The sequence below is a fragment of the Diadema antillarum genome, unplaced genomic scaffold (genome assembly GCF_040938485.1).
Source record: "Diadema antillarum isolate AM-2024a unplaced genomic scaffold, OU_Dant_1.0 seq00000903_RagTag, whole genome shotgun sequence".
NCBI lineage: Eukaryota > Metazoa > Echinodermata > Echinoidea > Diadematoida > Diadematidae > Diadema > Diadema antillarum.
In genome coordinates, this window is record NW_027271762.1 from 539889 (window position 1) to 566766 (window position 26878).

Genomic DNA, 26878 nt, shown 5'->3' on the forward strand with positions numbered 1-26878 from the left:
CAGATTTGATATTTTTGTGCGTTGTTAAATTCCTGAATAGCACAAGACTCACAAAACTTGCCATTATTTCAACCTTGTATAATATACAGATTGTATGGTGCATACAGTATTACTTGACAAATATCTGCATCACAACCAGAGTTGGAGTTTGAGAATGCAATTCCAAAACAATGTGGATTATTTCCAAGGAGCGGTCACAATGTCACCTTTTCTTGCGCATATCATCATAGAGACACGTACATTTACCATGTATCTGTCTCTTCCATGCTAAAAAAAACCAAACAAACAAACAAATAAAAATCTCTTTTCAACAAAATAATAGGGGAACACCTCAAACAAAAAATATGCATTACTTTCAGAGTTTGTGAATGTAATTTTCAGTGAATTTCCCACAATACTCTTGTGCAGACAATTGAGGGATGCATTTGTGAAAGGGGTACTGTGAAAGTGGATATTTTCGCGCCACTAAATTTTTCGCGCTCGGCCGGGAAAGAAGAGTTTCGCGTGTTTTTAATTCCGCGAAATCATGGAACATACGGGCAGCAGAAATATTCGCATGCTTTTATTTTCGTGCTAGTTTCTGGTTGCGCGAAATACGCGAAAATTTCAACACCGCGAAAATGTCCACTTTTACAGTAGTAGGTACTTGTCTGGCACTCGTGCTGATCAGGGCTTTGCGAAATGCAATCTCATCAAACCTTCGTAACTATCTAGAAAAGGTAATCACACAAGTACAAATTTCTGGTGCAATACAAGTGATGTTACCATGCTGCGACAGGTATGGGTGAGGACTCTTGATTAGACAATGCAATGAATGTGGACGGCTACACAGACAGCCCCACAGATGAATTTGTGAATAAATTGGACTACATGGAACTTAATAGTCTCTCGCCTCCAAGACACTCTCAGTCCATAAAATGTGAAAATCCTGCAGACCTAGATCCTTTCAGCAATGGGCTAATGTGATCAGATGCAAAATGAGGGTGTCATAAACAGTATCTAGCTCATCAGCAGTCGGGATTCTTCTTCTTGTTCTTCTTCCAAGTAAGTGCAGTCCACCATCAGGTGTATTTTCGCACTGTTTGGCGGGTCTGGTGTGGTTTATGTACAGTGTCATATACAAAAATACCTGCACGATAAACCAAGTGCAGCTAAAAAAACAGCATTCCCCTTCTATCGGAGCTGGAGTTTCTGTACCTCCCGCCTGAAACTGTCAGCACAGGTACATTTGATGAGGGCTTCTGGCAGAGAGTTCCAAAGCCTTATGGAGTCAGGAAAGAATGATTTCTGGTAGAGAAGGGTTCTTGCAAAGGGTACTTGAAGCTGTTGAGAGTGCCCAGGTTTTGATGTTGTTACCAGCAACAGATTGGTATGAGGGATGTCTGTGAGTTGGTTGAGGATGCGTTGGTAGATGATATTCTTTTCTCTTCAGTTGGTGTCTGAGAGAGACAAGACCGATGCCAGGGCTTTCGCATACGCTGAAATTAGAAAAAAGGATTGTGAGAGAGGTCAGAAATGAGGCTTACTTCTTATACTGTAAACACAGATTTCCATAAAACCATATTTGTAAGACAGCCGAGAAGACTGTGCATAGTCATAAATAGTCTTTGTTTCAATATAGTTTGGAGGATCCTATTCGTATAGACAATGTCAAGCCTATGGTTGTATAGCAGAACACTGTTATGATGGAACGAGCTGTGTGGGACCAGTGAAATTTACTCATAATAACAAGCATCTCGACATATCAAGGATAGAAAAGAAGAGGAATGGAACTTCCAAAATTACCTCCTCATATTTAGGTATCTTGCTATGTCCAACACTGATTGTACAGCAGGCTTCAGAGATATGTTTCAGGCCCTTTGTGGGAACGTACCGTTCAAGGCAACCCTCCATCCCCAGTCATATTTCTTCCTTGTTTTAACCCACTCCTGGAATATTTTATTTCATTTTTTTTAATGTAAGCATGGTTATGACCTCAACGGACACAAGGTCATCAATACCCTTTATGCAGACGATTAAACGTCACCACCAAAATAAAACAAAAAAAAAAGTATATATATATATAGATACACATTTATCAGAATTCAACTTTCACTCTCAGCTCATGGGTCTTTCCCTACAGCATGCAAAATGTTAAAGTTTGTTAATTAGTAGCGTATAAATGAAATATTCTATATTGGTATATGTAATATGGAATTAGATTACACTGAAAGAAGGCCCACTACAGTTTCTATTGTAGGACCATGGATATTTTCTCAATGGGAAAGTTAATGAAGTTTTTGATTTTGTATAAAACGAAATCAGAAAAAAAAATGCAGAACATCGACCGATTACTGGTCCGTCCGGAGTATGAAGTTTCCATAAATGTCCGACAGTAGATACTGGCGCATTAATCTCACGGATACTATTTGTATTGTATGTTCTTAAAATTGTGATTTGTAACTTTCGATGTATACCTGCAATTATCTAGAGGGATAATTGACCTGGTTATGAATAAACATTTCCTTGAATAACGAAATGATTCAATCAAAAAAAAAAAAAAGGTGCCAGTGTGTTTTTCATCTTTCCCTCAGTATATGTATCATCTCTTTATACAGATATCAGTTACACTTTCATGTCTGCAGTACTTATCATTTTTGGGTTGCATAATGTGACTTTGCTTCTCCCCCTGTAAATGGATGGTGTTTAACAATGATGATGATGACTATAATTATTTTCTATTCTCAGGCATGAACCAAATTTACCTTTAGGGTTCTTGTAAAAGACACAGTTGTTGGCACACGTGTCGGGGTTGGCGTCCCACACGGTGGGCCCACAGGCGCAGAGAGGGGGCGGGGTGACCCCAAGCAAGGTGATGCGCTCCCTCATCACGGCTCGCAGGGCACGGATGAACCTGACAGGCAGGACATAGAGGGCGTCAGACTCAAAGCAGTGATGACAATGACAGTGATGACATTCTGAATCTCTCACTTGGTTGCACACACTCAATCAGTAATCTTAGTTAACAGCACTTAACATTTGTGACCCGCTACAACAAGAGGATCCTAAAGTCGCTGACGGGCGAGCCGAGCATGGCCCAGAAAATGCTATTTTCAGGCCTTTCCTTTGATCATTTAGCTTCGAAATTTCGGCAGATGATAGAAGATACATTAGACTACAAAATTATGTAAAAACAGAAATCCGAACGTTTGTCAGATTTTGGTAATCTGACTTCAAACTCAATTTTCTCGGCTCAACCGTCAGCGACTTTAGCATCCTTTTGTTGTAGCGGGTCACATTTGTCCTGAATATCTGCTTGTTTACTTTATCTTTGATTATGGCTGATTCCATAAATGATTTTGACTTCACAACTAGTCACCAGCACCCTAGGTTATACAAAAAAAAGATAATGATAATATGTTTGATTGCTTTGTTGTTGTTGTTGTTTCTATGGGGCTGTTTCTAGCAAAGGAAGATCAAAAGAAAAAAGTTAATGTCGCAACTAGGTCTTCACTGTGTCCTCAGAAGCAATTTAACTGCTGATTACAAGCCCCTAATTTGTACTTCTGGTTTCCTGCAAAGCACCATGGAAGACTCTTCTCAGAAAAACATACGAATCATTTATCCATCCTCATTCTCCATGTAACCAACATGCTTTCAATAGCATGACAAAAAAGAGACATTAGATGGCAGTGAATTGTATGATATTAAAAGCTTAACTCCTCCTCAATCATGGAGTGTTACATAATAACATTGCAAAGTATACAAGCTGCGATACTAGATGGTATTTGTGATTTTCCATCCATGAACGACAGCCTCAATTCAGTGTTAGACAGCAGAATTTCTAAAAGCATAAATGAATATTCATACAAACATTTTTTTTTCAAAGAAAAAGTGAAACAGGAAGTAAATCAACACACCAGAAGAAAATTCATATTCAATTTCCCAATACCGGGTCTCTAGACAAGTACATCAACGTACAACATCTGTCCTGATTTGAAATTAAATACCTTTTTGTTTCTTTATTCTTCTGCCGGAGCTGCCTCTGCATTTTCTTGATCTCCTCAGCTTCGGCATTCTCCCTCTCCTTAGCCTTGGCTTCAGACTCGCCAATGATGTGAGTGGGCTCCGTCATGAGTTGGGCTCTTCTTTCCACCTCCAATCGCTCCTGCTCCTTTTCCCTTTTCAGTCTAGGAGGTGACAGGGAGGAGAAAAGATTAACCACTACTGGATTGAAGAAATTACAGCAAAGGGAGCTTTCTCCACATATTTCTTTCTGTCTGTTCACGCACTTCATGCACTTTCATTTTGGCAAATTGCTGATTTACATGTTCTTTGTAAACAATCTTGAAGTCCTGGAAAATGACAAATGAATGTGTTAGTCCTAAGGTTCGTTTGTTCTCCTTCTTTACGATGCAAAATGCAAACTTGTACCTTCCTTTCAGCATCTGGATGAGGCGAAATTTAGCAAGTCGTGTTTACTTGCCACATACGTATCAAGTACAATCTCTCCACTGGTATTTGTGCCCAGTTATGTGTATGATATCCACATTCAATTACAAACTTATAAATTTCATTAAAAAGCATTTGATATTTGAATGTTAAATTTTAATACTACAGTATTTTCATATAACTGTCTAAACAAAGCTAAAGTTAAGATTTTTTTTTTTTTTGGGGGGGGGGAGGGATTTTTTTGTTGTTGTTGTTGCCAATATTGGAAATTGAACAAGACAGAAATTATATCCCTTGCAGCTTTCTTGATTGAAGCCCACATCAGTTGATCATAATTACTTTATCCACAAATGAAAGTTTAGAACATGGTCCTATAAAACGCGAGTCTATTCTTTTCAGGCACAGAGAGAGAGAGAGAGAGAGAGAGATGCAGAGAGAGAGAGCGTGAGTCTAGAAATGAAACCAGTGATGACTTACTGTTGAATCTTTCTGTGGTGAGTTCTCTTCCTCTGTTTCTCCCTCACCTGCTCTCGTTCTATGTCCATGTACAGCCTGCGGTACATGGAGAACTGCACACCCAGCTGAGATGGGCAAAATAGGAAGAAAAGATAGTAATGCAGTGACCATACAATGCATGCATCAAACTAAGATATATCGCTACGGCGACTGATATGCCTCCGCCATAATGCATGGTTCTCCTAATAGGTCTATAGTACAATGTCTTGACAATGTGTGATGACAGTTTCAAACAATTGGCAAAATATTAAAATGACAGGTTTGACACAAATGTGCTGAATGTTCACTTTCCTAGAACTAGGTTCAATTGGATGAATGATTAAAATGTCAGAGTGCAGGTATTTGGGGAACTGATGATTTTTACTTGACTTTTGACTCTTTTATAAGTTTATGCATTGAGTAATTTTTCAAGGTATTGAGAAAAAGTATAATTTCAGTATCAAATGGGAAAATAGCATTATCTAAACCTGGCCTTTGACCTTTGACCTCACAGTTCCAAAGAGAATCACTGTTAGGTTGAACATGCATAAATATGTAAGTTTCATGATGATACCTTGAGTTACTTTTGAGATATGGAGGAAAAAGTGCAATTCAGCACTTTCACTTGACCTTTGACCTTTTGACGTTTGACCTTTTTGGCAAGAAACTTCCCACAGAATATATATTGGGTAATACATGTATACATCAAGTTAAAAAAAAAACCTTCATTCATTGCATAAATATAAGGAAAGTAGTAATATTTTGAGGAGTTGACCTTGACCTTTGACCCCCTGACCTTTAACCCATGACCCCCAACTTCCCTAGATAATCACTGCCCATCGGTACAAGCATATACTAAGTTCCATGAAGATACCTTCAACCATTTGCGAGATATGGAGAAAAACATGAAATTTTAATTTTTTTTCACAAAATAACCTGTGACCTTTGACCTTTGACCCTGTGACCCTAAAATCCACACAAAGTATTATCCCCCAACGATATACCCTCATACCAAGTTTGATGTAAAACCACCATACGGTTCTTGAGATATCAACAAAAACAAAACGGGACGGACGGACGTACGTACGTACGGACGGACGACCCGAAAACATAATGCCTCCGGCCACTTCGTTGCGGAATGGGCAGTGTTGCAAGAAATCAACTTATAAAAGTTCAATCTTCAGTGTTAAACACTGGAGGAGTCTTTCATGGAGAATTTTCATCAGGATACATTTTGATTTTAGAGATTAGAATTGCCAGAAATTAACTAAAAATTCAATTTTCAGAGTCTGATACTGAAGGAGTATTTCATGGAGAATTTTGTTGTGTTGGCCAGGCTCTGGAAAATACTGCTGCCATTGAAAGCAAAGTTCTGAAATTCATGAACAAAGAGTTAATGTATACCACTGTCTGTGAATCCACAAAAATTTTATGCCAAATTCTCTGTTTTGCAAATCACCATCTCAAGGCAGACGCAAGGCAGATTTATTTACACATGATTCTGAACAAAGCAAAAGAGATTTCTTCTGTATAACACACTGAAAATAGTTTGCCAGAAGCTTCAGTATTGCCTAGGTTTATGTCTCAGTTATAAACCACAACAGAGGGCTCCTCAACCCTTCCCTCTTTGTGGCGCTGTGCTGTACTTTTCGTCTAAAGTCATAAGGCACATGATACATTAAAGATAATAATCCAGTCGATATACAAAATACAACACAGCAAGCCTACACATACGTAAACATGCATTGTCAGTTTCAAAGTGCCTCTGCGAAGAGCCAAAATAGTATGGGCAACTCCTGTTAACAATAAAGTCCTCGAGACTGGCAGTTTTATTTTGTTTCATCAAAATTTTTCTATAACAAAGTATATAAAAATATGCAGATAATAGTTTTGGGACCTGAATTTTTACTTTATTGTAACACAAATTTCGTTAGAACTGTGTTTGTATACTTGTGTGGTCTTCCCTCAAATTCTCCAAATACCAACCTGTTTCCTGTGCTCTTCAGCAACAATCCCAGGGTTGACCTCCGCTACCCCGTGGACCTTGAGCCGCTCACATATGCTAGGATCAACTTTAACCCCATCTCCTTCCTGCCCCTCCATGGGCATTGATGCTGTGGATAACCTTTGAAATGTCTGTCCTAATTCCTCATCATCTGCCGAAACCCCATGGACATAGTCTCCCCCTCCGGTACCCAAGGCCCTGCCTGGGAGCTGGGGAGACCCTGTGAGACCGGGTACGAAGGTCACTCGCTTTGGTCTTTCAATCCCGGCCTCCTCGTACAGTCTCTCCGTAGCGAAGGCATCCTCCCGGTCCGGGAGGTTGTTTGAGGTGTCGCTGTAGATCGCCTCTTCTACTGGCTCCTGGGGCACATGATGGTTGGTGGCCGCAGCCATGGTTACCTCAGGGTAGTCGATGTCTAAACCATGATCAGCTTCATATATGTTCTTTGTCTCAGCTACCTACAAAATTAACATTATTCAAACATAAGGTTAACATCAAGTGAATAGTTTCATAAAAAATTCATAAGTTAAACTGGATAGCAACATATGCCATACAATGATTACCAGTATCTTTAATACATTGCTTTCTGATGCAGTACCTGTATCATTAATAGTATGATTACAGTATTGTGCCAATTTAATCTCATTCACTAAAAAAGAATGTGTCAAATATTAGAATGGCAGGATGACATGGAAAGGCAGCCCTCTTGGTATCAAAAGTACTCAAAATTGTTAACAAGTTGCTCTAAAGACATCCTGAGATATAAAACATCGATGCTAGTGTGAATGTTTGACAAATGCAGGACTTTACTTTGTCAGACTGGGAATTCATTCATCCGCTTTCAAAACAGAAACACGACCATCATGGAACACAAGATAAATTGTAAAACCTGGATGATTCTATGAATTAAAATTTCATGCAGGAGAGATCTTACTGTGGCTGGTTTATCTCTGGTGTACGACTGACCCCAAAAACCTCCTGGAACACCACCACCATCTCCCTGTCGGTGGGAAGAGACAAGTTACAGATGAAGGAATTTGAGCAGTATCATTCAGGAGTACTGTAAAATGGGTGGGTACAGAAGTCCCTTATGTATAAGAGATATCTCTCGTGTATAAGTTATGAACATTTCAGTATGAAACTGTTGAAAATGTCAGGAATACCGGTATTTGTTTACACTGCTATGTTGCTTGATTTTAAGCATTGAAACAGAACAGGAGAGGAAAACATCACATACAAGTACATCAACATTTAGTATGATTTTGTGAAAATCAAGAGGTGGACATTTATGATGATAGTTCACTCCTTTTCTTGTTTATAAAAAAAAATAAAATAAGGGCTGGAATGGGTTCAGTAACTACAAATGGCGGCAGCAGTACATGAGGGGAGATGGTTTTACATTATGGGTAATACAAATACCACTCATCATCACAAATGTAGAATTCTCACAACTATTCTTGGATGGTAAAAGTACTAGCTGGCAGCTGATTGGCTTAGGCAGTGATATGAATGGTAGTCTTATTGCGGGTCATTTCATGTAATCTTTCCTATCTTCTTTTGTTATCATCCTTTTTTTTTCTGTTGGGGGGGGGGGGATTAGGTACAGACTACACATGTGCAGTTTATTATGTAAACTTAAATGCATTATGGCAAAGTAAACTAAAAATAGCATAATTACCATTTTATTATCTGGGTGTAATGTTACATGTGTACATCACTGTGCCAATTACAATACACACAGATAATGTCACATTTAAATGTTTATGAATAGCACCTACTGTTGCACATCACGCTGTGTATACAATCTGTTCTTGCGATCAAAGAAGGGCAACATCCTAGATGTTTAAATACCTTTCCTTTGAACATCAGTTGCTTAGCAGCAAGATCTCTCTTAGCCTTCTGCACCAGTCTCCTGGTTTGAGTGGCCTGCTCTATAAGCTGCTGCCTGGTAGCCTCACCTCCAGACCCATCACCTGTTGTTGTGGCTAGCGGGTCAGAGATGGGAAAACCAGGATGGGTTGGGTGGCCGATGGCATGGGGGTCACTGCTCTTGTACACACACCTGTCTTTCCTGTGGGAGAGCTGGTTGGCTGAGTGAGTGGTACGGTGCATGACTCGCCCCTGGAGGTCAACCTTAGGAACAGGGTGAAGTTAACAGGAAAGTTTGTCACATTTAGATAATGGCCCAGTGGAAGAATCAGAAGAGAGCCTAATACGGTGATTGTGGTAAAGTGAGCTTAGTGAGCTTAGTTTATGCAGCTCATGCCTTGTTTTAACATGTAATATACTTTTGAGATTGCTGAATTTATGAATGAAACTGCACAAAAACCCCTCAAAGAATGGTAATATGCAAGGGTTTCCAGCAATTTTGCCCCCCCCCAAAAAAAAAGAAGAAGAGAGGAGGTGTAAATGATGATAGTGCAGAGAAATTTCATGAGTATAATGACAACACTGTCTAATTTCCTTATTGATACATGGAGATGTTGTAAAACAATTATACACATGTATGTTTGTGAGTTCGTATTTTTCTTTCATGACTATTTTATTCAAAGGAATTAGGTTGGTTCTGAATCTATTTGGTATTGAGGTATCAACTGAATGAAAGGGGTACACAGTGGTGGATTGTGAAGAATAAAGAAATGCACATCTATGCACGTGGTAAAGGCAAATTAAAGGACATATCAGTTACTAGACCATGATGACTCACTGCTTGGTATGACTGCTGTAGCTGCTGCTGATGTTTGATCCTGTGTAGCTCCCTGACCCTGGCTTTGACCTCTTTGCGAAACCGAGCCAGCTTGGCCTCCTTTTCCGCCTGAAGACGCTCCAGCCTTTCCTCTTCATGCCGAGCAGCAAACTGTGCAGATTGGTAAAACATTAAAAAAGATACCTTCTGACGTGAACACTTACACCAAAGCATTTCTACAATTGTAAGTTAAAAGACATTGTGGGGAGCTAGGCTGCATAGGCTTCTACTACTAGACAAGTCACTTTACGTGTACATTGTAAGTCCCTTTGAGTGTTGGAGACTAACGTTTAGAGTAAGAAAAAGATGAACAGGCAGTAGAGTAAAATACCCAGTATGTGGCAGCGTGCCTATTTCTAGCAGGGGCACTTTCATTCATCAATAAAACAGCTAATAAACATCATGTGTGAGTCCCTCCCTAGAACACGAGCGGGAGTTACTCGCAAGGGAAGGGACACCTGGGGCCCTGTTTCATAAAACTTATCAGTAACAAGTTGTTATAGTTGTGACAAGCTAATGAAATCCTTGCATCTGATCGGCTGAGAGCAAATTTGTCATAGATACATTGTATGTGGCAGTTGTCACTGATAACAAGTTTGACGAAACGGGGCCCTGATTGCCAGATTGGGCCTTTCCATACTATGAATGAAATGGCCCTTGCCAGAAATAGGCACCCTGCCCTGTTAGCTGTAAAAAGCCTGCCGCATACACTACTGAGGGTACCTGGTACTCTACTCTAGTTAGTAAACCTCTAGTACCGTTACTAGCATACATCTTGTACAGTTTGTAGTAGAGTCCTACGATTAGAAACTGGACTACCTGGTAACATGTTACTGTTACTAATAAAGGGCCTAGCTGTAGAAATTTCTGACATTAAAAGTGTTTATAGAATTGCAGAAGTATAATACATGTATGTGCCACGATCGTCGATGTGGACAGCCTTGTACATGACTGTCATTGACAACAATCCATCGCAATTCACATTAAATTAGACAATCTATCAATAACAGTATCATAGTATCACTGTCAGCATGATCAGGTAAATTGGGGATATCAGTCCGGGAAACCCGCTCATGAGGACCGCTCCCGCGTACGAGGACTGTCCCTCCTCATGAGGACCTCCCCCCCGCCTCATGAGGCCCCCCATTCACTTCTTATTCATCTCACATCTGACGTATAAATTGTCGCAACTTTGCACGGTGATTTTTTGTTACACACACATGTCCACTATCCATGATGAAAAGAAGAAAAAATCCTGTCTGTTTTTTTTTTCAAAAATCGAGTTTTAATCAACCGATGCAGAGCGCCCATCAAAACACGGGCGCCAGCGCGTTCGCACAATGCAAGACTGCCGCACCTAGCGGCCTGATCCGACTAAATATTTTCAATGCTTTTTTCTGCGGCTCTCACCTCTCCGCGCACGAATCAGCCTCGTGAAGCTGAAGTCTGACATCTTTTTACACAAATTCGTAACGAGAAAAATTAAATCAGTACTAACCTGATCTTGTCCATATATTCCAAATTACTATTCCACACTGATAGAGTACAGGCCCGTAGCCAGGATTTTTCAAGGGGGGGTGCGGTCACTAAAAAAACGGACCTTCGGTACCAATACCAATGATGACACACGCACACACACACACACACACAAAATTATATATATATATATATATTCTTTGGACGACCGAACTACAAAAGTTGTATAAGAATTTGCGCGCGAAGCGCGCCGCAAATTGTGAGTTTTGACTGTTTTAATGACGTTTTAAAGTCTCGAGGAAATTTGTATTTTTGTCTGTTGCATGCAATCGCGTTACGGTATTTCATCTAGGAAATAGTAAAAAGTCATTTTGCCAGGAAGTTGCAAAGTTTAATTGTGTTCGAGACTCTGCGCGCGTAGCGCGCCGCAAAATTGAGAATAGTGATTTTCCTGGTGTTGTTTTAACTTTTATTTTTTCTATTGTATACCCGCGTTAGCAGGCCTGAAGCCAGGATTTTTAAAGGAAGGGGGGATTGCGTTAATTAACAAAACGGTCCTTTGATATTGTCCCGGGAGGGGTAGCGACAATTAAAAGGTGGACACCATGCTCATACATGGACTTTCAAAATGGCCCCTAAACGAGTAATGATCATATGATTTTTTCGGGCCTTAAAAACAAGTATTCCTTAAATGTTTCCTGCACCCTAAAGAAGTACTTCATCATGATTGAACAATGTACCATTTTCCCAAATTTCGGCCTTTTTGATACCCTTTGATTATATACGCTCGTACATCACACTTTCCATCTAATCCGTGAGAAAAAACGACCCCTATTACGCGTTTTCTTTAGCGAGTATGGTCAAGGTGTCCACCTTTCAGTTGGAGTTTTCCATCCCATTGGATGCTGTTTGGAAGATGAAACATTCACTTTACTATACAGTATATCAGCCGTTGTTATGCGAGTTTGTCAAAAACGAAAATAGATAAGAAAATTTTTAAAACAAAATGAATTGTAAATGTGAACCATTTATATTTTGCCTCCTTGTGGTAGGATATTTCCAGCATTTCCGAACTTTCAAATAATCATTTTAGATCTAATAATATTAAAGGTAGTAGATCCGATTCGCAAACATCTCCAATATCAGTCAAATGTCATATTAACCATCATGCTAAGAAGGTTTTCTTTGTGAAATTTGGAGGTCAGTGAAATTCAAAAATTAAACATCCGTTAGCCATTGGAAGAAGTTGAGTTCAAATTCAGACCTCAGGCTTAGTGCTCAGATGTTTTCCTATTTGATTTGATCTGTCTTACTGTGCACACTAAGATACATACTGGAATGGTTATTTCTTATTTATTAAATCATAGTAGCATATTTGGTTACTAGCTGTCTCTAGGCATTTTCGAATTTGGGCTGCAAAGAGATCCATTACCTTTAAGTTAGAAGAGAGATAAGTAAATAATGATAAAATAAACAAACAAAAAAGAATGAGTTTCTTTTGTAATACTATCTGACAAACTTTACTTTACCATTTTACTTCATAGCTCAGCACTTTCCATTCTCTCTCATACCCTCTTACCCATTACATTTAAATGAAATACAACTAAAATGAGTTTGCGTGCCTGCATAAAACTCTTTGGAAATTATAAGTGAAAATGTTCTTAGGTTTTGGCTCACTTTAAAATGAGAACCAATAGAACTGTCACAACATGAGAAAATGTATAAGTGATAATCAGCACTACATTTCCGAATTTGGCCTGCAATGAAATCCGCTACCTGTAAGTTAGAAAAGAGATTAGTAAATAATGATAAAATAAACAACAACAAAAAAATGAGTTTCTACCGCCGTATCCAGAGCAGAGCCTGAAACGGTGCAGGCTCAAGAAATCGTTTGTACTATAATACGTCTTGAAGTACTGTGTGATACTGTTGACTCAGACTTCTACAAAGCTGTAAGTGAGAATTGTAATCCAATCCGACTCATTACCCGAGATATTTATGAAAATATATCAATAAAGAATGTAAATTAAATAACGATGCGTCACAATGCAGTCTAACGCTCTCACAATGCTATCATACATAGGGTTTTTCACTGACTGTTTTTACTCCGGAGCTCTTGCAATATTCAGGCTTTTGTAATACTATCTGACAAACTTTTTACTTGAACATTTTACTTCATAGCTCAGCACTTTCCATTCTCTCTCATACCCTCTTACCCATTACATTTTAATGAAATACAACTAAAATGAGTTTGCGTGCCTGCATAATACTCTTTGGAAATTATAAGTGAGAATGTTCTTAGGTTTTGGCTCACTTTAAAATGAGAACCAATAGAACTGTCACAACATGAGAAAATGTATAAGTAATAATCAACAGTACATTTCTGAATTTGGCCTGCAATGAAATCCGCTACCTGTAAGTTAGAAAAGAGATTAGTAAATAATGATAAAATAAACAACAAAAAAGAATGAGTTTCTACCGCCGTATCCAGAACAGAGCCTGAAACGGTGCAGGCTCAAGAAATCGTTTGTACTAATACGTCTTGAAGTACTGTGTGATACTGTTGACTCAGACTTCTACAAAGCTGTAAGTGAGAATTTTAACCCAATCCGGCTCATTACCTGTGTTTTTTATGAAAAATATGAATAAGTGTGCGTTTAAAAGCATTAGATAATGCACGGAGATCGTACAGTTACTTGATAGATGATCTTTTCTCGAATGTTGGTATGTACTAGCAAAAGGGCTAGAAAAAGCAGCTGTTATAATTCGTTAGGCATGCATAATGGCCCAATGAGTGTTACAAGAGAACTGGAGTAAGACATGCCTTTCATTTTGTTTTGTCTCTCCTGATCGTTCGTAAGAAATGCTAATTCATAATCACCTTTTCACAATTTGATTGGAGCATGCATTCATAATGGAAAATAGTTGACATAATAATCTATCCCCAGGCATTATCATGCCAACATGTACTTATATATACATGTACTATATCTTTGTGAGACGTAGATATAAAATGTCTCAGGTTTTCGATTATAGTAATTTCGAGGAAATTTCTTTAATTTTTATCATATATGTAAACTTGAGGCTATTAGATTTTCATCCACTTACCTCTGTTCCTGTGAAAAAATGCAAGTGTCAACCTCAATGTCATCCACGAATCGCACGTACTCGGGCGGCCAGTGGAAAAAAAAAAAAAAAAAACACCGGTCACACGCGCCAAGGGCCATGGCATGCAGTGCCAATATTATAATAGCTCGCACAAATTGATACATAACATTTGTGTTTGTGTGCATGGGGACGATCCGATGGTTCATACAACAAAAGGGTTTCGTGCAATTATTTTTAACATTGTTAAACGTACTCTTCCACATTTGCGTAGCATATAATGTGTCTTTATATTTATTTGGATTGTTATCTTGAGAATTGCTAAAAACCGTTATTATGAAAAAGTGGACCTTTCAGAATTTGGGGGGGTGCGTACGCACCCGACGCACCCCCCCTGACTACGGGCCTGGAGTAGGTGGGTAGATGACATACTCCAGTTTGTTAGCAAAATAATCACTTTGTAGGTATGACGAGTTCACTTTCTTCGTCAATTCCGCCCACGATTCCGCCGCCCGCTTACCGTTTGGGCGCTTTTTCTGGAATCATCCCGCGACGCGACGTACGTCGCATCACATCATGCATCCAGCACATACCAGCTGGTATGTGGGTGGAATTGACGAAGAAAGTGAACTCGTCATACCTACAAAGTGATTATTTTGCTAACAAACTGGAGTATGTCATCTACCCACCTACTCTATCAGTGTGGAATAGTAATTTGGAATATATGGACAAGATCAGGTTAGTACTGATTTAATTTTTCTCGTCACGAATTTGTGTAAAAAGATGTCAAACTTCAGCTTCACGAGGCTGATTCGTGCGCGGAGAGGTGAGAGCCGCAGAAGAAAGCATCGAAAATATTTAGTCGGATCAGGCCGCTAGGTGCGGCAGTCTTGCATTGTGCGAACGCGCTGGCGCCCGTGTTTTGATGGGCGCTCTGCATCGGTTGATTAAAACTCGATTTTTGAAAAAAAAAACAGACAGGATTTTTTCTTCTTTTCATCATGGATAGTGGACATGTGTGTGTAACAAAAAATCACTGTGCAAAGTTGCGACAATTTATACGTCAGATGTGAGATGAATAAGAAGTGAATGGGGGGCCTCATGAGGCGGGGGGGGGGGGGGGGGGGCCGGGGGGGAGGTCCTCATGAGGCGGGGGGGGGGGGGGGGGGGAGGTCCTCATGAGGAGGGACAGTCCTCGTACGCGGGAGCGGTCCTCATGAGCGGGTTTCCCGGACTGATATAGAGCTAGGCCTGCAGATAGACCATCTTCCTTCACCATGCTACCTCGTACCTGTTAGTACAGCCTACAGGGTCTAGAACTAGATTCTAGATCTATTTATTCTTAAAAACTATAACAATCTGGCAACATTGTCATTAGATCTTCTACATTTTTAGTCATTACATTATCAAATTTACTATTTCTAGAGGGTCTAGACTCTAGTCATTGAATGTTAGTCATGAACAACAGGATGAGGAAGGGCTCGAGGGGGCTCATCGCATATTAGCGCACCCAGTTTGCGGCAGGTTAAGGCCTTTTCAAGGGTATTTACAGTGTAGACTACAGAACGTGTAGTACACTGTATTCTGGTAAAATGCCGATGGGCAACAGAAATTAGTGATTTTTTCATTTTTTTATTTTTTATTGGAGGAGGTACCCAAGGCCTCTTGCTGCAGTACAGTAGCTCCATGTTATCGGAATATCGGACTATCGTAGCTCCATGACACGGCGCGGTCCCTGCTGGACTCTGGTCTGGCTATTGTATTAAAACGTTTAGATCTAGGCCTATGGGCGTATGGCTATGCTATGTTGTTAGAGTCTACTACACATTCAACAGGTTCCCATTCAGCAACACCGCACGCACAACACAAAACACAACGTATGGGGCTAACTGCGACCAGCCCCAACACGCAGTGTTGGGGCTGCGCATTGTAGCAGACATGATCATGACAGGCGAAGTGTAGCGCCTAAAAATCAATATGAAATCGCAAAAATTCTGCAATATGAAGACTTACAGGTGAAGATGTAATGTTGAAGACTGACTGCGTTCAACTTTTGGTTCTGGCAATAGTCCCTTTCTGCTCGGTTTGATGAGTTAAATGCGACTCGGTCGAGAGGAACTCGGGAGAACTACATCTTATACGGTCAATGGATTTGAGATTTGTGCGCATGCGCTGGCCGTCAAGTCGTGTAGCTTTGTGGCAAGGCTTTATCATACTGTTGGCAAACCCTCTCGCTGTATATTGCGTTGCTTTCTGGGTGGGTGCGCGCGCGCAGGCCTTGTCAGAAGGCTAAACGCATTGCGACTCCGCCAGCACATGAATATTTACGTGCGCAGTGTACTGCATACTGATTTCGAAAATGGTGAATGGGATGGGGAGCTAGGACTACGGACCCGTATATGGCCGTGAAAAAAACGTTTTTTCAAGATCATTGGACCAGTGTGAACAAGAACAAGGTGAACGAAGGGTATTAATTAGATAAGAATCTTATGTATACTATAAAAGTACGTTTTTTCCTCGTGATATTCGAAACTTACGGAGGTGCGAAAATCTGTGACAGACTGTGTATGTTTTTCAAGCTTACCGATATAGCACTCTATTGACTCAGGACGCTCCCACAGTGTGTAACTGTGTATACGGAGCGTCCCGGGGTTAGTATGGGGCCTACTATACAAAGTGTCAATACACTATGAGAGGCTACCGTACTCACAATTGCTGTGTACTCGATGTCATGGCTCTTTGGGTATTGCTCAACCCAAGCTCCAACTGGTACGACATTAGTTGGTCGTTTACCAAAGTTTTGTTGCGTCTGACGGTGAAATTTACTCGTACTCGATTTTCCACAAATATGGGTTTCCATGATAACAAGGCCAAAGAGATTTTCTTCTCCCCACCAGTCACTGGAGAAAATTTCTTTGAATCAGGCGCACTTTTCGAGTCAATCGATCATAATGTAAGGTTAACTTTTTTTTTTGTAATTTCATTCTAATAGAAGCAAAAATATAAATATAATCAATAAAAAGTGAATATTTAAATAGTATTTTAAATATTTCTGATGATTCAAGATTTGTATCAAAGTTTTTGTTTTGATTATATCGGATCATTACTGATTAGCAACGTAGAGGCTATCGATGAAGTCGTGTTTATGTTTTGATTGAGTCAATCGATAAAGAAAGTTCGCGAACATAAAGGCTAGGGATTGTTGATGCCGCGTTTGGGCGGTCGTCGTTAGTTAGGACCTTGATACGGCGTACGGGTGACTGGCGTCTGCATGCATAGAACACCGCAATAATTCTCTCTCAGCAGTCGAAGCCGAATCTTGTATGAATTGACATGGCTGACAGCGGGGATTTCGAGGACTTTATGCGTAGAGTCGATGAGCTAGGTAGATTTCTTCACTAATGCCCACAGTTAACATAGATCTACTGTAACGTACGACGTTACACCTCATGCTTGTTTACGTATTTTGTCAGCGAGCGGCTGGAAGTGCTATCGCCAGCGCCGGCAGCCGCCGCCCGCCCTAGCCGTCCGGCTGGGGGATCCGGCAATACCCACTAAACCCAGTTCTGCTGTAGTGCGACCTGCATGCACGTAAAAAGAACCTTAACATTGTCAGACAAATTTATTTAGAACTGCTGGAAACTCTCTAGAAGTAGAACAAAACCGAGGTTGGATGGCGAGCGAGAAGGTTTATTGTAGTTGATTGATACTTAAATTCTACTTTTTTTGTTGTTGAAAAGAGTAACTTTAAATTCAAATTACTGGGTATTAACTGTTACATTGTTTTTGGACACAGTCATACTCATAGAGAAACTATGTAAAATTTAACTGTTACATCCCATGTCATGGCAAAATAGTTAATTTAAATAGATGTATTGTGATTGTAATATTAGTAATAATGACTGGATCTTTTTCTTTTTGACTGAAAATGTACTTGTAGCGTAGGTGCCGCACCGTGATCATTCAGCATGTTCAGGAAGGTTGTATCGGAAAATTGTATAAAGATGAGGTTGTAGAGAAGGTTTGGATTCATTAATCGTGATTGTTGTAGAATCTAGTCAATATTTATTTATGATTAGACTTGTGTAGAGTCTAGACATCTAGAGCAATGCTACAATGTAGATGGGTTTAAGTGATATTCTATGTGGGGTCTGTTTCTACCACTGCACTAGGTATCTAGTGCGTGGCACTACCCACCAGATTTTTCCTGTCTAACCTTAGAACTCTAGACTCTATCTATCTACTCATTACACCTTGGCTTCATTGTCCCATCATTCCCTGCTCAACCTTGCAAACAACAGAGGCAGTGGTGAAAGGGGATCTGAAGGTCTCACCAGGCGAAGAAGGCTCTGACTTGGCCCAGGAAGGTGTCGGGTTGCAGAACAGGCAGCCAGTGAACAGAACTGTCATCAACAAAGATGCCTTCAAGACACCGCCTCTGCCTCAGCCTCCTCCGGGCAGTACCATGGTAACTTAAGGAATAAGATTAGAACACAATATTGTTTATGAGACTTGAGGTGAATGTCTATGTCTACACAGACAGTTGTAGAAAAAGAGAATCAGTGCATGTCGAGTAACATGCAAAATATGTGCTATGTTAGGTTAGGGTTACTGTGTACTGATAATAATAATAATAATAATAATAATAATTGTTTTGGATATAAACTCCAAATTTTATTGTCCAAGAATGGAAATTCATTTTGCCCAATTGATCGTGGGCCCGGCAGCCACTGAGCAGCGCCAGATCGACGTTGCTCTAACCTTTTCAATTGTTGAACGGCAAACAAGGTAGCAGCAACTCTCATCTTTTAATGTCTTTTGGTATGACGCGGCCGGGGTTTGAACCCACGACCTCCCGATTGTGAGGGCAGCCGCTCTACTCACTGAGCCAACACATCGGTGTAAATTTTTCATAGATTTGTAGAATCAGTTATCATGATTTAATAAAAAAAGCCCACAATATGCAAAGATTAGGCCTACACCTTAGATGGGGTAAAATGAATTAACTTTTAAAACTAACAAGTGAACTCTTTTGGCTGTGTTCTCTTTGAAGAGGCCCCATTTAGAATCTAGTCATATTTTTGTTTTGTTTTTATTTTTGTTTTTGTTTTGTTTTGTTTTGTTTTGTTTTGTGTGTGTGTGTGTGTTTTTTTTTATAGAATAGACCTAAAATTGATAACTTATGTATGCCCCTTTGTTCTGCCAGAGTCAATTGAACTCAACTCGACTGTCCATTTCCAATTTTCCTCTTTGATTAACAGGAACCAGGTACAAGCTATTCGTCCGGAATGTCACAAGGTAATCAGACTCATTTTCAACTTCTCAATTTGTACATATATTCAGTAATAGGAATCATTTGGATTATACAGTGACAGTATAGAATATTTACGAAATATAGCAGGTACAGTTTTGAAAAAAAAGATGTACCCTTAGAAATCCAATCATACATATACGAGTTTGTATTGCAATTTAAACATAAAAATACCCATGATAAAATTTGCTGACAATATAAAAGGAGCACAGAGAAAATAAAAATACTAAAACAGGCCCCAAACCAACCGTATTGGTAGTTTGAAAAAAACAACGACAACAACAGCAACAACCCCCCCCCCCAAAAAAAAAACAAACAAACAAACCAAAAACAAATCACACACCCTAATTATGATACTTATTTCCTTGTTTTGATGTGGGGTATGATAGAGTTCAGTCTGCCACTGGGTCCCCTTTAATGCCCTCCAGCTGCATTGATGAACTCTGAGGGCAAACTATCTTGCTCAAGTCTGCAGGTTCAGTGGTAGAGGTTGAACTTTGAACCTTGTGGGGGCGCTGTGGCATCCTGGACAAGACTTTTGCCTTTCAGTCGGATGTCTCGAGCTCAAACCCTGTCAAGTGCCTATGTCCAAAGGTGACGCTGAGTTATTTTTACCCACCATGCTCATCTCGATCAAGGAGTGTAACTGTATGCCTGGCATTGCTAAGGTTATAATGATGGTTGGGCCCTCTATTTATAGAAGTGTTTCTAAGAGCAGTGCCATCACTGAAGAGGCTACTCCAGATAAAGAAAACCATAACATTATTATCAATATTATGATTATTATCATTATTATAAGTAGTAGTAGTAGTAGTAGTAGTAGTAGTAGTAGTAATAGTAGTAGTAGTACCAGTAGTAGTAGTAGTACATTGTAGCATTAGTATTATTAGTATTATTATTATCATTATCATCATCATCATCATCATCATCGCCATCATTTTTTGTTATTATCAATGGTTATTATTAACAGTGTAGTTTTGCTGTCTACTGAACCAAGATAACTCCATTCTTGGCTATACCGGTATTTCACAGTCAATCACAATGAGTATGTTGTCTTTCACATCACCATAGATGGTTTCATGAAAGCAGTGGAACAGGATGCAGCTGAGAGGGCCCAGAGAAGGAGGGAAAAGATGAAGGTGGCCACGGAGTGGAAGGAGAGAGGGAACGTAGAATTCAAGGCGGGCAATTATGAGAAAGCCATTGAGCTGTACACAGAAGGACTGAATCACCTGAAAGACTTTGGTGCCCTCTACACCAATAGAGCGCAGGTACAGTATGCGGTGTATTGTGGTACTGAGGCCATGCGTTAGTCAAGTATTTGTATATCACAAGGAGTCCTGATTATCTGATGTGCACTTTTTTTTATTTTTTTTTTTATTTATTTTTTTTTTGGGGGGGGAAATATATGTGATCGGGTCCTGAAATATGACCCCTCAACTGTAAGCCCAATCTACACAAATATGGTATAAAATGAAAAAACAACGACAACATCAACAACCAGAGAAAATTGGACAGAACATAAATTTGCAATGTGTGTAGGGGGGGGGGGTAGTCTCCTATTGTTAAAGAAGGTTACAGGAAATTATGCTCATGGTAGAATACTATGAAAGAATAAATGCATTTCAAAGGCATCAATTACACTGTACCTTAGCTAAGATATGTGTACATGCATATGTATCAACCTACAGCGTATAAGGCTACAACCCCTCACCCGACCTGTTGTGTTGCATCATACAATAGAAGAAGACCTTGTGGTCCATAATAGCTTGGAGTTTGGGAGTGGAAAAGTGTACAGTACTGGTGAGTAGTATCCTATGTAGTGTATAGGGCTTACAGTGAAAAATGGCTTTAAGGGTGTATTTATACACCATTCTCCCTCTCTGTCTGTTACAGGCCTATAACAAGTTAGGTAGGTTTGAGGACGCCCTTGAAGACTGTGACCTCATCCTGAGACTGGAACCCAAGAACTCCAAGGCACACGTCCACCGGGGTAAGGCGCTGCTTGGGATGCGTCGTTATGACGACGCCAATGATGCTTACCGGGAGATCCTCCAGTATGACTCCAAGAAGTCCAAGATGGTGGATGGTGAGTGAGATCTGCGATGTATGCGTGTGTGATTTTCTCAACTTTTAATGGTCACATTGTCGTAAATACAAACTAAGGTGTGGAATAGTTTAACTAGAAGGTTCTCAACGGATATCAGAAAACATAAATGCAACAAGTTGTGTGTGAGTGTTTGTGTTTGTGCATCTGAGTGAGTGCATCTGTGTGCATTTTTGTTGCTGTTGCTGTTATTAGCAGATGAGATGTGTGTATGTTCATGAATCATTACATGTGCAGTAGCAGCCTTGATGCTCCAGGTACCTGTACAGAAGTACTTATCATATTTTATGAAACAGAAACGTAGTTCTTCTTCCACTTTTATGGCTCTACACTTATATATTTTCTCTGGTTGCCATTTTTGGCCATCTATATCTTTAGATTTGACATTTTGGGAGCCTGAAAATGAAATATATCAACCCCAAATAAAAGGAAACATAACAATCCAATTTGAATCTTAATTGTTCAATCAGGCCACCAAATGATGACCTTTTTTTAACTTCTGTGGCCTGACATCATTTTTTAGTCGCATTAGGCCACCATGCCACTGCTAATGCCAAGCCCTGATTTTCTTGAGTGTGTGTTTTATTGGTTTTTGTGTTCTTTTTTTGCCAATATGTCAACTGCTAGAATACATCTCAGAGGTCAAGCAGGCACAAACTGCTGCTCAGGCTGAAGAGGATGCCTCCAAGAGGCTGGAAGGGGGCGACATGCACTCAAAGACTGTGACCGAAGTTCTGGCCAAACTCTGGAAGGAGAACCAGCATCTTATGTACTACGCTGGGGGCATGAGGGTTCTGGAAGACATGATCAAGAGTGGTGAGCTTTTAACCCTTTCTATGCCAGGGATTTTAGACAGTACTGTGTGTGTACAATGCTGTGGGGTTTTCTGTGCCAATCAGCACTCAAAGCACACTTAAGGATTAAAGATGTGTACTTTGCTTGTAGTGGGTAATGAAGGGAGTGTTTTACATCGCTACACTTACTGCAAAAGGAAGCAAGTGGAAGCAAGTGACAAGTTATAAAATCTCAATCATAGCTGTCATGTAGATTGGATGCAAAATGTTTTGCCAGATGCTAGATTTTGAGCAGATGCACCTACAGTGTATCCTTCTGAGAGACATCTGAGTGAAGACATAATACTAGTATTCCACTGATGTCTGAGTGCACAAGGTACAGATACTTTTCATGATAAGTATGATTTCTGTCGCTTAACGTCTTGCTTCCCTTTTGTAATAGAAGAGCATGACCATGCAAGGAGTGTACATTCTCTTCAAGAATTCATTACACCACAGTTGATGTGCCTTTTATAACTCAGTAGTGTGCTGTTCGTCTTCATCAATCTTTGTGTCAATTGTTTTTCTTGTCTATATCAGCTCTAAAATAATAATAATTAATTATATAGTAATATGGGGTTTATATTACCCTTTACCACTCTTTTATGAGTGCTCAAAGGGCATGAAAAATGTACATTTTCAGATTTTAAGATAATATTGTGGTGAAGAGAGTAATATATTGACAATTTATGAAAGCAAACATATACAGTCAAACCTGCCTTAGCGGCCACCTCTCTATAGCGGCCACCTGTCTATAGCGGCCACTGAAAAATCCCCCCGAGAGAAAAGCCATGTTAAAGACCCTGTGTATAGCGGCCACCTGTCTAACGCGGCCAGCGGCCACACATTTTGTTTCCCGTGGTAGATTTTAACCTGTCTATAGCGGCCAAAAACCTGATGGAGCCGTAGCCGAGCCGATAATTCAGTGTGTTTTTCTGCTTTTTAGCCGTGCCAGTCATTCCTGGGCAACGTTCAGTGATCGCCACCGTTGCATTCATCACTTATTCAGTCCCAATAATGCACTAGTGTTAAGTTTTCTTCATGACTGTGCACATGCTACGGTTACTGTCAACAATTTCATAAACACCGACATTGTTTTATGCATGATACACACGTGTGCATACGTACACACATACATGTACATGTAAGTGTTTATAGATGTATACAACGATAATACATGTGCATTTAGGCAATGTACACAAAGATGGATTACCTGTCTATAGCGGCCACCTGTCTATAACGGCCACTTTTTCCGTTTCCCATGAGTGGCCGCTATAGACAGGTTTGACTGTATCTATGTTATGTTACAAATTCATATATTCTTAAGACGTATCTTATTTATTTATTTATTTTCTTTTAGACTGCCATCAATTTTGTAAATTCATTTCAAGGTATGCTTTTGTTCTTCCTTCTGACAGATACATCAAGGACACTCTTCAGAACAGGGAAGGGTTATGATGTGCTGGAAAGGGAGCCATTCAAAAGGTAGAGACTTCTAGGAGAAGTTTCAACTCATTGAGCACTGAGTATGTTGTGTCTGTATCCTTTTAGCATAGGTTGTGGTAGTTAAGTTAATAACCATTCCAAACACCCTGTTTCTTACACTTTATTGTTCCAGTCACATATGTACAAATTGATAAATTGTACGACGTTACAGTAGATTGGCTTTCAATAGCTTATAAGATGTAGAATAATTTCTTCAAAACTGAAAATTGTATATATATGTGTTTATGTTGTAGGTTTGTTTGTTAGAAAGGTTGTACATGCATGTTTGATAAATATGTATTACACTTTCACCGCTTGATTTCTAAAGGATATCATTTTTTTCATATATTTGCCCACAGCTGTGTTGACCAGGTGATCAGAGGAGAAAAGAAATCAGAAGTACTGGAAGTTGTGCAAGCCCTGCTAGACTTACTCACCCAGACTGTTATCCAAAATGGTAAAGTGTCATGGCAGCATATGTACATGAATGTGTATGTAGAAGTTCTACATATTCCTCAAAGGGTATTCACTCTCATTCTAGTCTCAAATTAGACCTCAAAGCATTGACCATGATCTCAGCGGAGTAGACTTAACCCCAGTCAGTTAGGTATTGCTGATCAAAATGATACTGTGTCAGTAATATGAGAAATATTCAGTTTGGTTACTGTAAAACAAGGAATGTTTGCATGCATTTTGATTTTGCAAATTTTCGCAAGAGCCGTGATTCACGGAATTAAAATGCATGGGAAAGTTCTTGTCTACACTATATACATTGAATGCCCGTGGCAATTCATGAATTTTCATGCCGTGGAAAAGGCCATAAGCTCCAATTCGTGAAAATGTCATGCCAGGAAAATGTCTTGCTTTACAGTATTAGAAATAGAGGTCTAGAAGTTTATGCTTACTAGTATCTGCAAACTGTGTGAAAATAGATTTTTCACATTTTTCTTGTTTATTACCTTATGTGTTGAATTTAGAATGCTCCAAGATACAATGTAATAGGGCGTTAACATTACCGGATGAGAGAGGGTGCAAATTTCAACTGCATATTCTTTTATGCGACCATTACTTCTATTTTTTTTTACCAGTGTGGTGCACCAACACATTATGATATCAAAGGAAGTCCTGACTTTTCCCTGCTCTTCTCTTCCTTTCACTGTAAAACTGTGCATGACTAGATGAGAACTGTAAGGTGGTCATTGAGAGTGGGGATTTCCCCTCCCATCTGCTGGGCCTGCTGGGCGGCGGTCACCCACACATCTCCAAGTCCTGCGTTTCCCTTCTCCTTCGCCTGACGGAGAGCAGCGTTGGGCGACTCCATCTCATCTCCAAATTTGACAATGCAAGGTACACTGTTAGAGCTTGCAAATCATTTGTGATTGTTCATCACGAGACCAACAAAAAGTCGCATGGCTTTATTTTACATGTGGATTCAACAAAGGTGAAATGATGGATGAGAAGCATCCATTAGGTGTGTGATCAAAAGTTTGATACAGACATTTTGTAAAAAGGTATATAATGCAGTTAGAAAATGCTTTTGATGAACACAAGGTACGTACATTGTATACCTCAGTCAAACATGATCATGACAGTCACCCAAGGGACACGAAAAAAGTTGTTGTAATAGACAGATGGCGGCTCTAGACAGGGTCTTAATTAACCTGGCTTTACTATAGCTGGGATTTTTCTCTCTTTTTTTGTGGCCATATGTGACAGGTGGCCATTACAGACAAGTGGCCACTCGGATAGAATTGATTGTGTCGGCATGGTGTTCATTGCATAGTTTTTATTTTGTTTTTGTTTGTATGCATAGGTTTATACACATTTCATCAACAGGATTTTAATGCTTTGTTCTGTTTTACTTGTGTACAGTTTGCTGGTGGGAATGTTTTCCTATCTACAGACCTCACAGTCTGGAGCAGCAGAAGCAGCTAAGGTCCTGAACAACCTGGCACTGGAGAAAAAGTAAGTTTACTGGCAGTTAGAGGGGTGTATACTAGGCCCCTTATACAATGTATGTCAAACTATTTTCATGCAATGACATTACTGTGATATTGATATGGAACAAGAAGTTGTGATTACATGACAATGTACACATTGATTCAAAAGTTCCATGATTATAGACCCAGGTTTAAAACAACATTTGTGAATCCTGGCCGATGGCTTCATGTAGCATGTACTGGCGTTAAACATTGGGATTCAAATGTCAAAGGGTTCTCAATTTCTTGAATCAAGACTTCTGTCAGTGTTTGAATATCTGGCCTGCAACTTGTATCTGGTTTTATGATTTTAAACTCTCTTTTTGTTTTAGTACTGTACCAGGAAGGAAGTCCTATTATTCAGTTAAAATCACACACATGTGCACTTTTAAAGTATAAAACCAGCAGTGACCAGAAATAAAGGGATTTGTTACAGTAATGGGCCCAAGGTGAAACACCTCTATAAGTTTTTTTTTTTTTTTTTTTTTTTTTTCAAATGAATAGCCCTGTATTTAATTGTTCCAGTGCTGATTGGCAGCATACAAAATTCTTTATGAGTCTGGATTTCCTCGTCAAGCACTCGTCAGGTTGTTATCCCACACACTGCTGAATCAGTGGATGAAATTATTTATCAGTGAGACTAGTTTGGAGGTGAATAGTGTATATCAGTATATCACCCTCCTATTAATAGAATTCAGATTAAAGCTTTGAACAGGTAAGTGAAATTCTCATTCAATCTTTCTAGTATATGGTATACTGTAAGTGGTGAACAGATTTTGAATTTCCTCTTCTGTTTGACGATGTGCAGCTTGGCCAACCCTGTGATGCATTTTACACTCAAATGGTGGTAGTGAATACAGTTCGACCTCGATTATCCGGCCTCCTTTTATCCGGAAATCTCTGTT

At 39.7% G+C, this 26878-nt stretch overlaps 2 protein-coding genes across 2 annotated transcripts; one reads left to right on the top strand and one right to left on the bottom strand.

The window, feature by feature from the left end:
• Positions 1-1428: 1428 nt before the first annotated feature.
• Positions 1429-17118, bottom strand: LOC139741104 (uncharacterized). The gene is made up of 9 exons (XM_071651693.1): positions 16969-17118; positions 9639-9788; positions 8783-9064; positions 7866-7931; positions 6913-7389; positions 4909-5012; positions 3990-4169; positions 2745-2893; positions 1429-1478 (listed from the first exon to the last, which is right to left on the bottom strand). The coding sequence occupies exons 1-9, from the start codon at positions 17116-17118 to the stop codon at positions 1429-1431; spliced, it is 1608 nt and encodes a 535-aa protein (XP_071507794.1).
• Positions 17119-17591: 473 nt separating this feature from the next.
• Positions 17592-25963, top strand: LOC139741105 (tetratricopeptide repeat protein 12-like). The gene is made up of 10 exons (XM_071651694.1): positions 17592-17643; positions 18560-18726; positions 19520-19526; positions 20641-20840; positions 21466-21658; positions 22304-22492; positions 23928-23994; positions 24354-24451; positions 25173-25341; positions 25867-25963. The coding sequence occupies exons 1-10, from the start codon at positions 17592-17594 to the stop codon at positions 25961-25963; spliced, it is 1239 nt and encodes a 412-aa protein (XP_071507795.1).
• The last annotated feature ends 915 nt before the right edge of the window (positions 25964-26878 follow it).

What these genes read in the sequence shown, in the direction of transcription:
- LOC139741105 (XM_071651694.1), top strand. Translation starts at nt 17,592, where the DNA reads ATGGCTGACAGCGGGGATTTCGAGGACTTTATGCGTAGAGTCGATGAG. An exon ending in GAAGTCCAAGATGGTGGATG is followed by an intron (nt 21,659 to 22,303) that starts GTGAGTGAGATC and finishes GTCAACTGCTAG; the next exon opens with AATACATCTCAGAGGTCAAG. An exon ending in CCAGACTGTTATCCAAAATG is followed by an intron (nt 24,452 to 25,172) that starts GTAAAGTGTCAT and finishes GTGCATGACTAG; the next exon opens with ATGAGAACTGTAAGGTGGTC.
- LOC139741104 (XM_071651693.1), bottom strand. Translation starts at nt 17,118, where the DNA reads ATGGAAACCCATATTTGTGGAAAATCGAGTACGAGTAAATTTCACCGT. An exon ending in ACATCGAGTACACAGCAATT is followed by an intron (nt 9,789 to 16,968) that starts GTGAGTACGGTA and finishes CAATCTGCACAG; the next exon opens with TTTGCTGCTCGGCATGAAGA. An exon ending in CCAGAGATAAACCAGCCACA is followed by an intron (nt 7,390 to 7,865) that starts GTAAGATCTCTC and finishes TTAATTTTGTAG; the next exon opens with GTAGCTGAGACAAAGAACAT.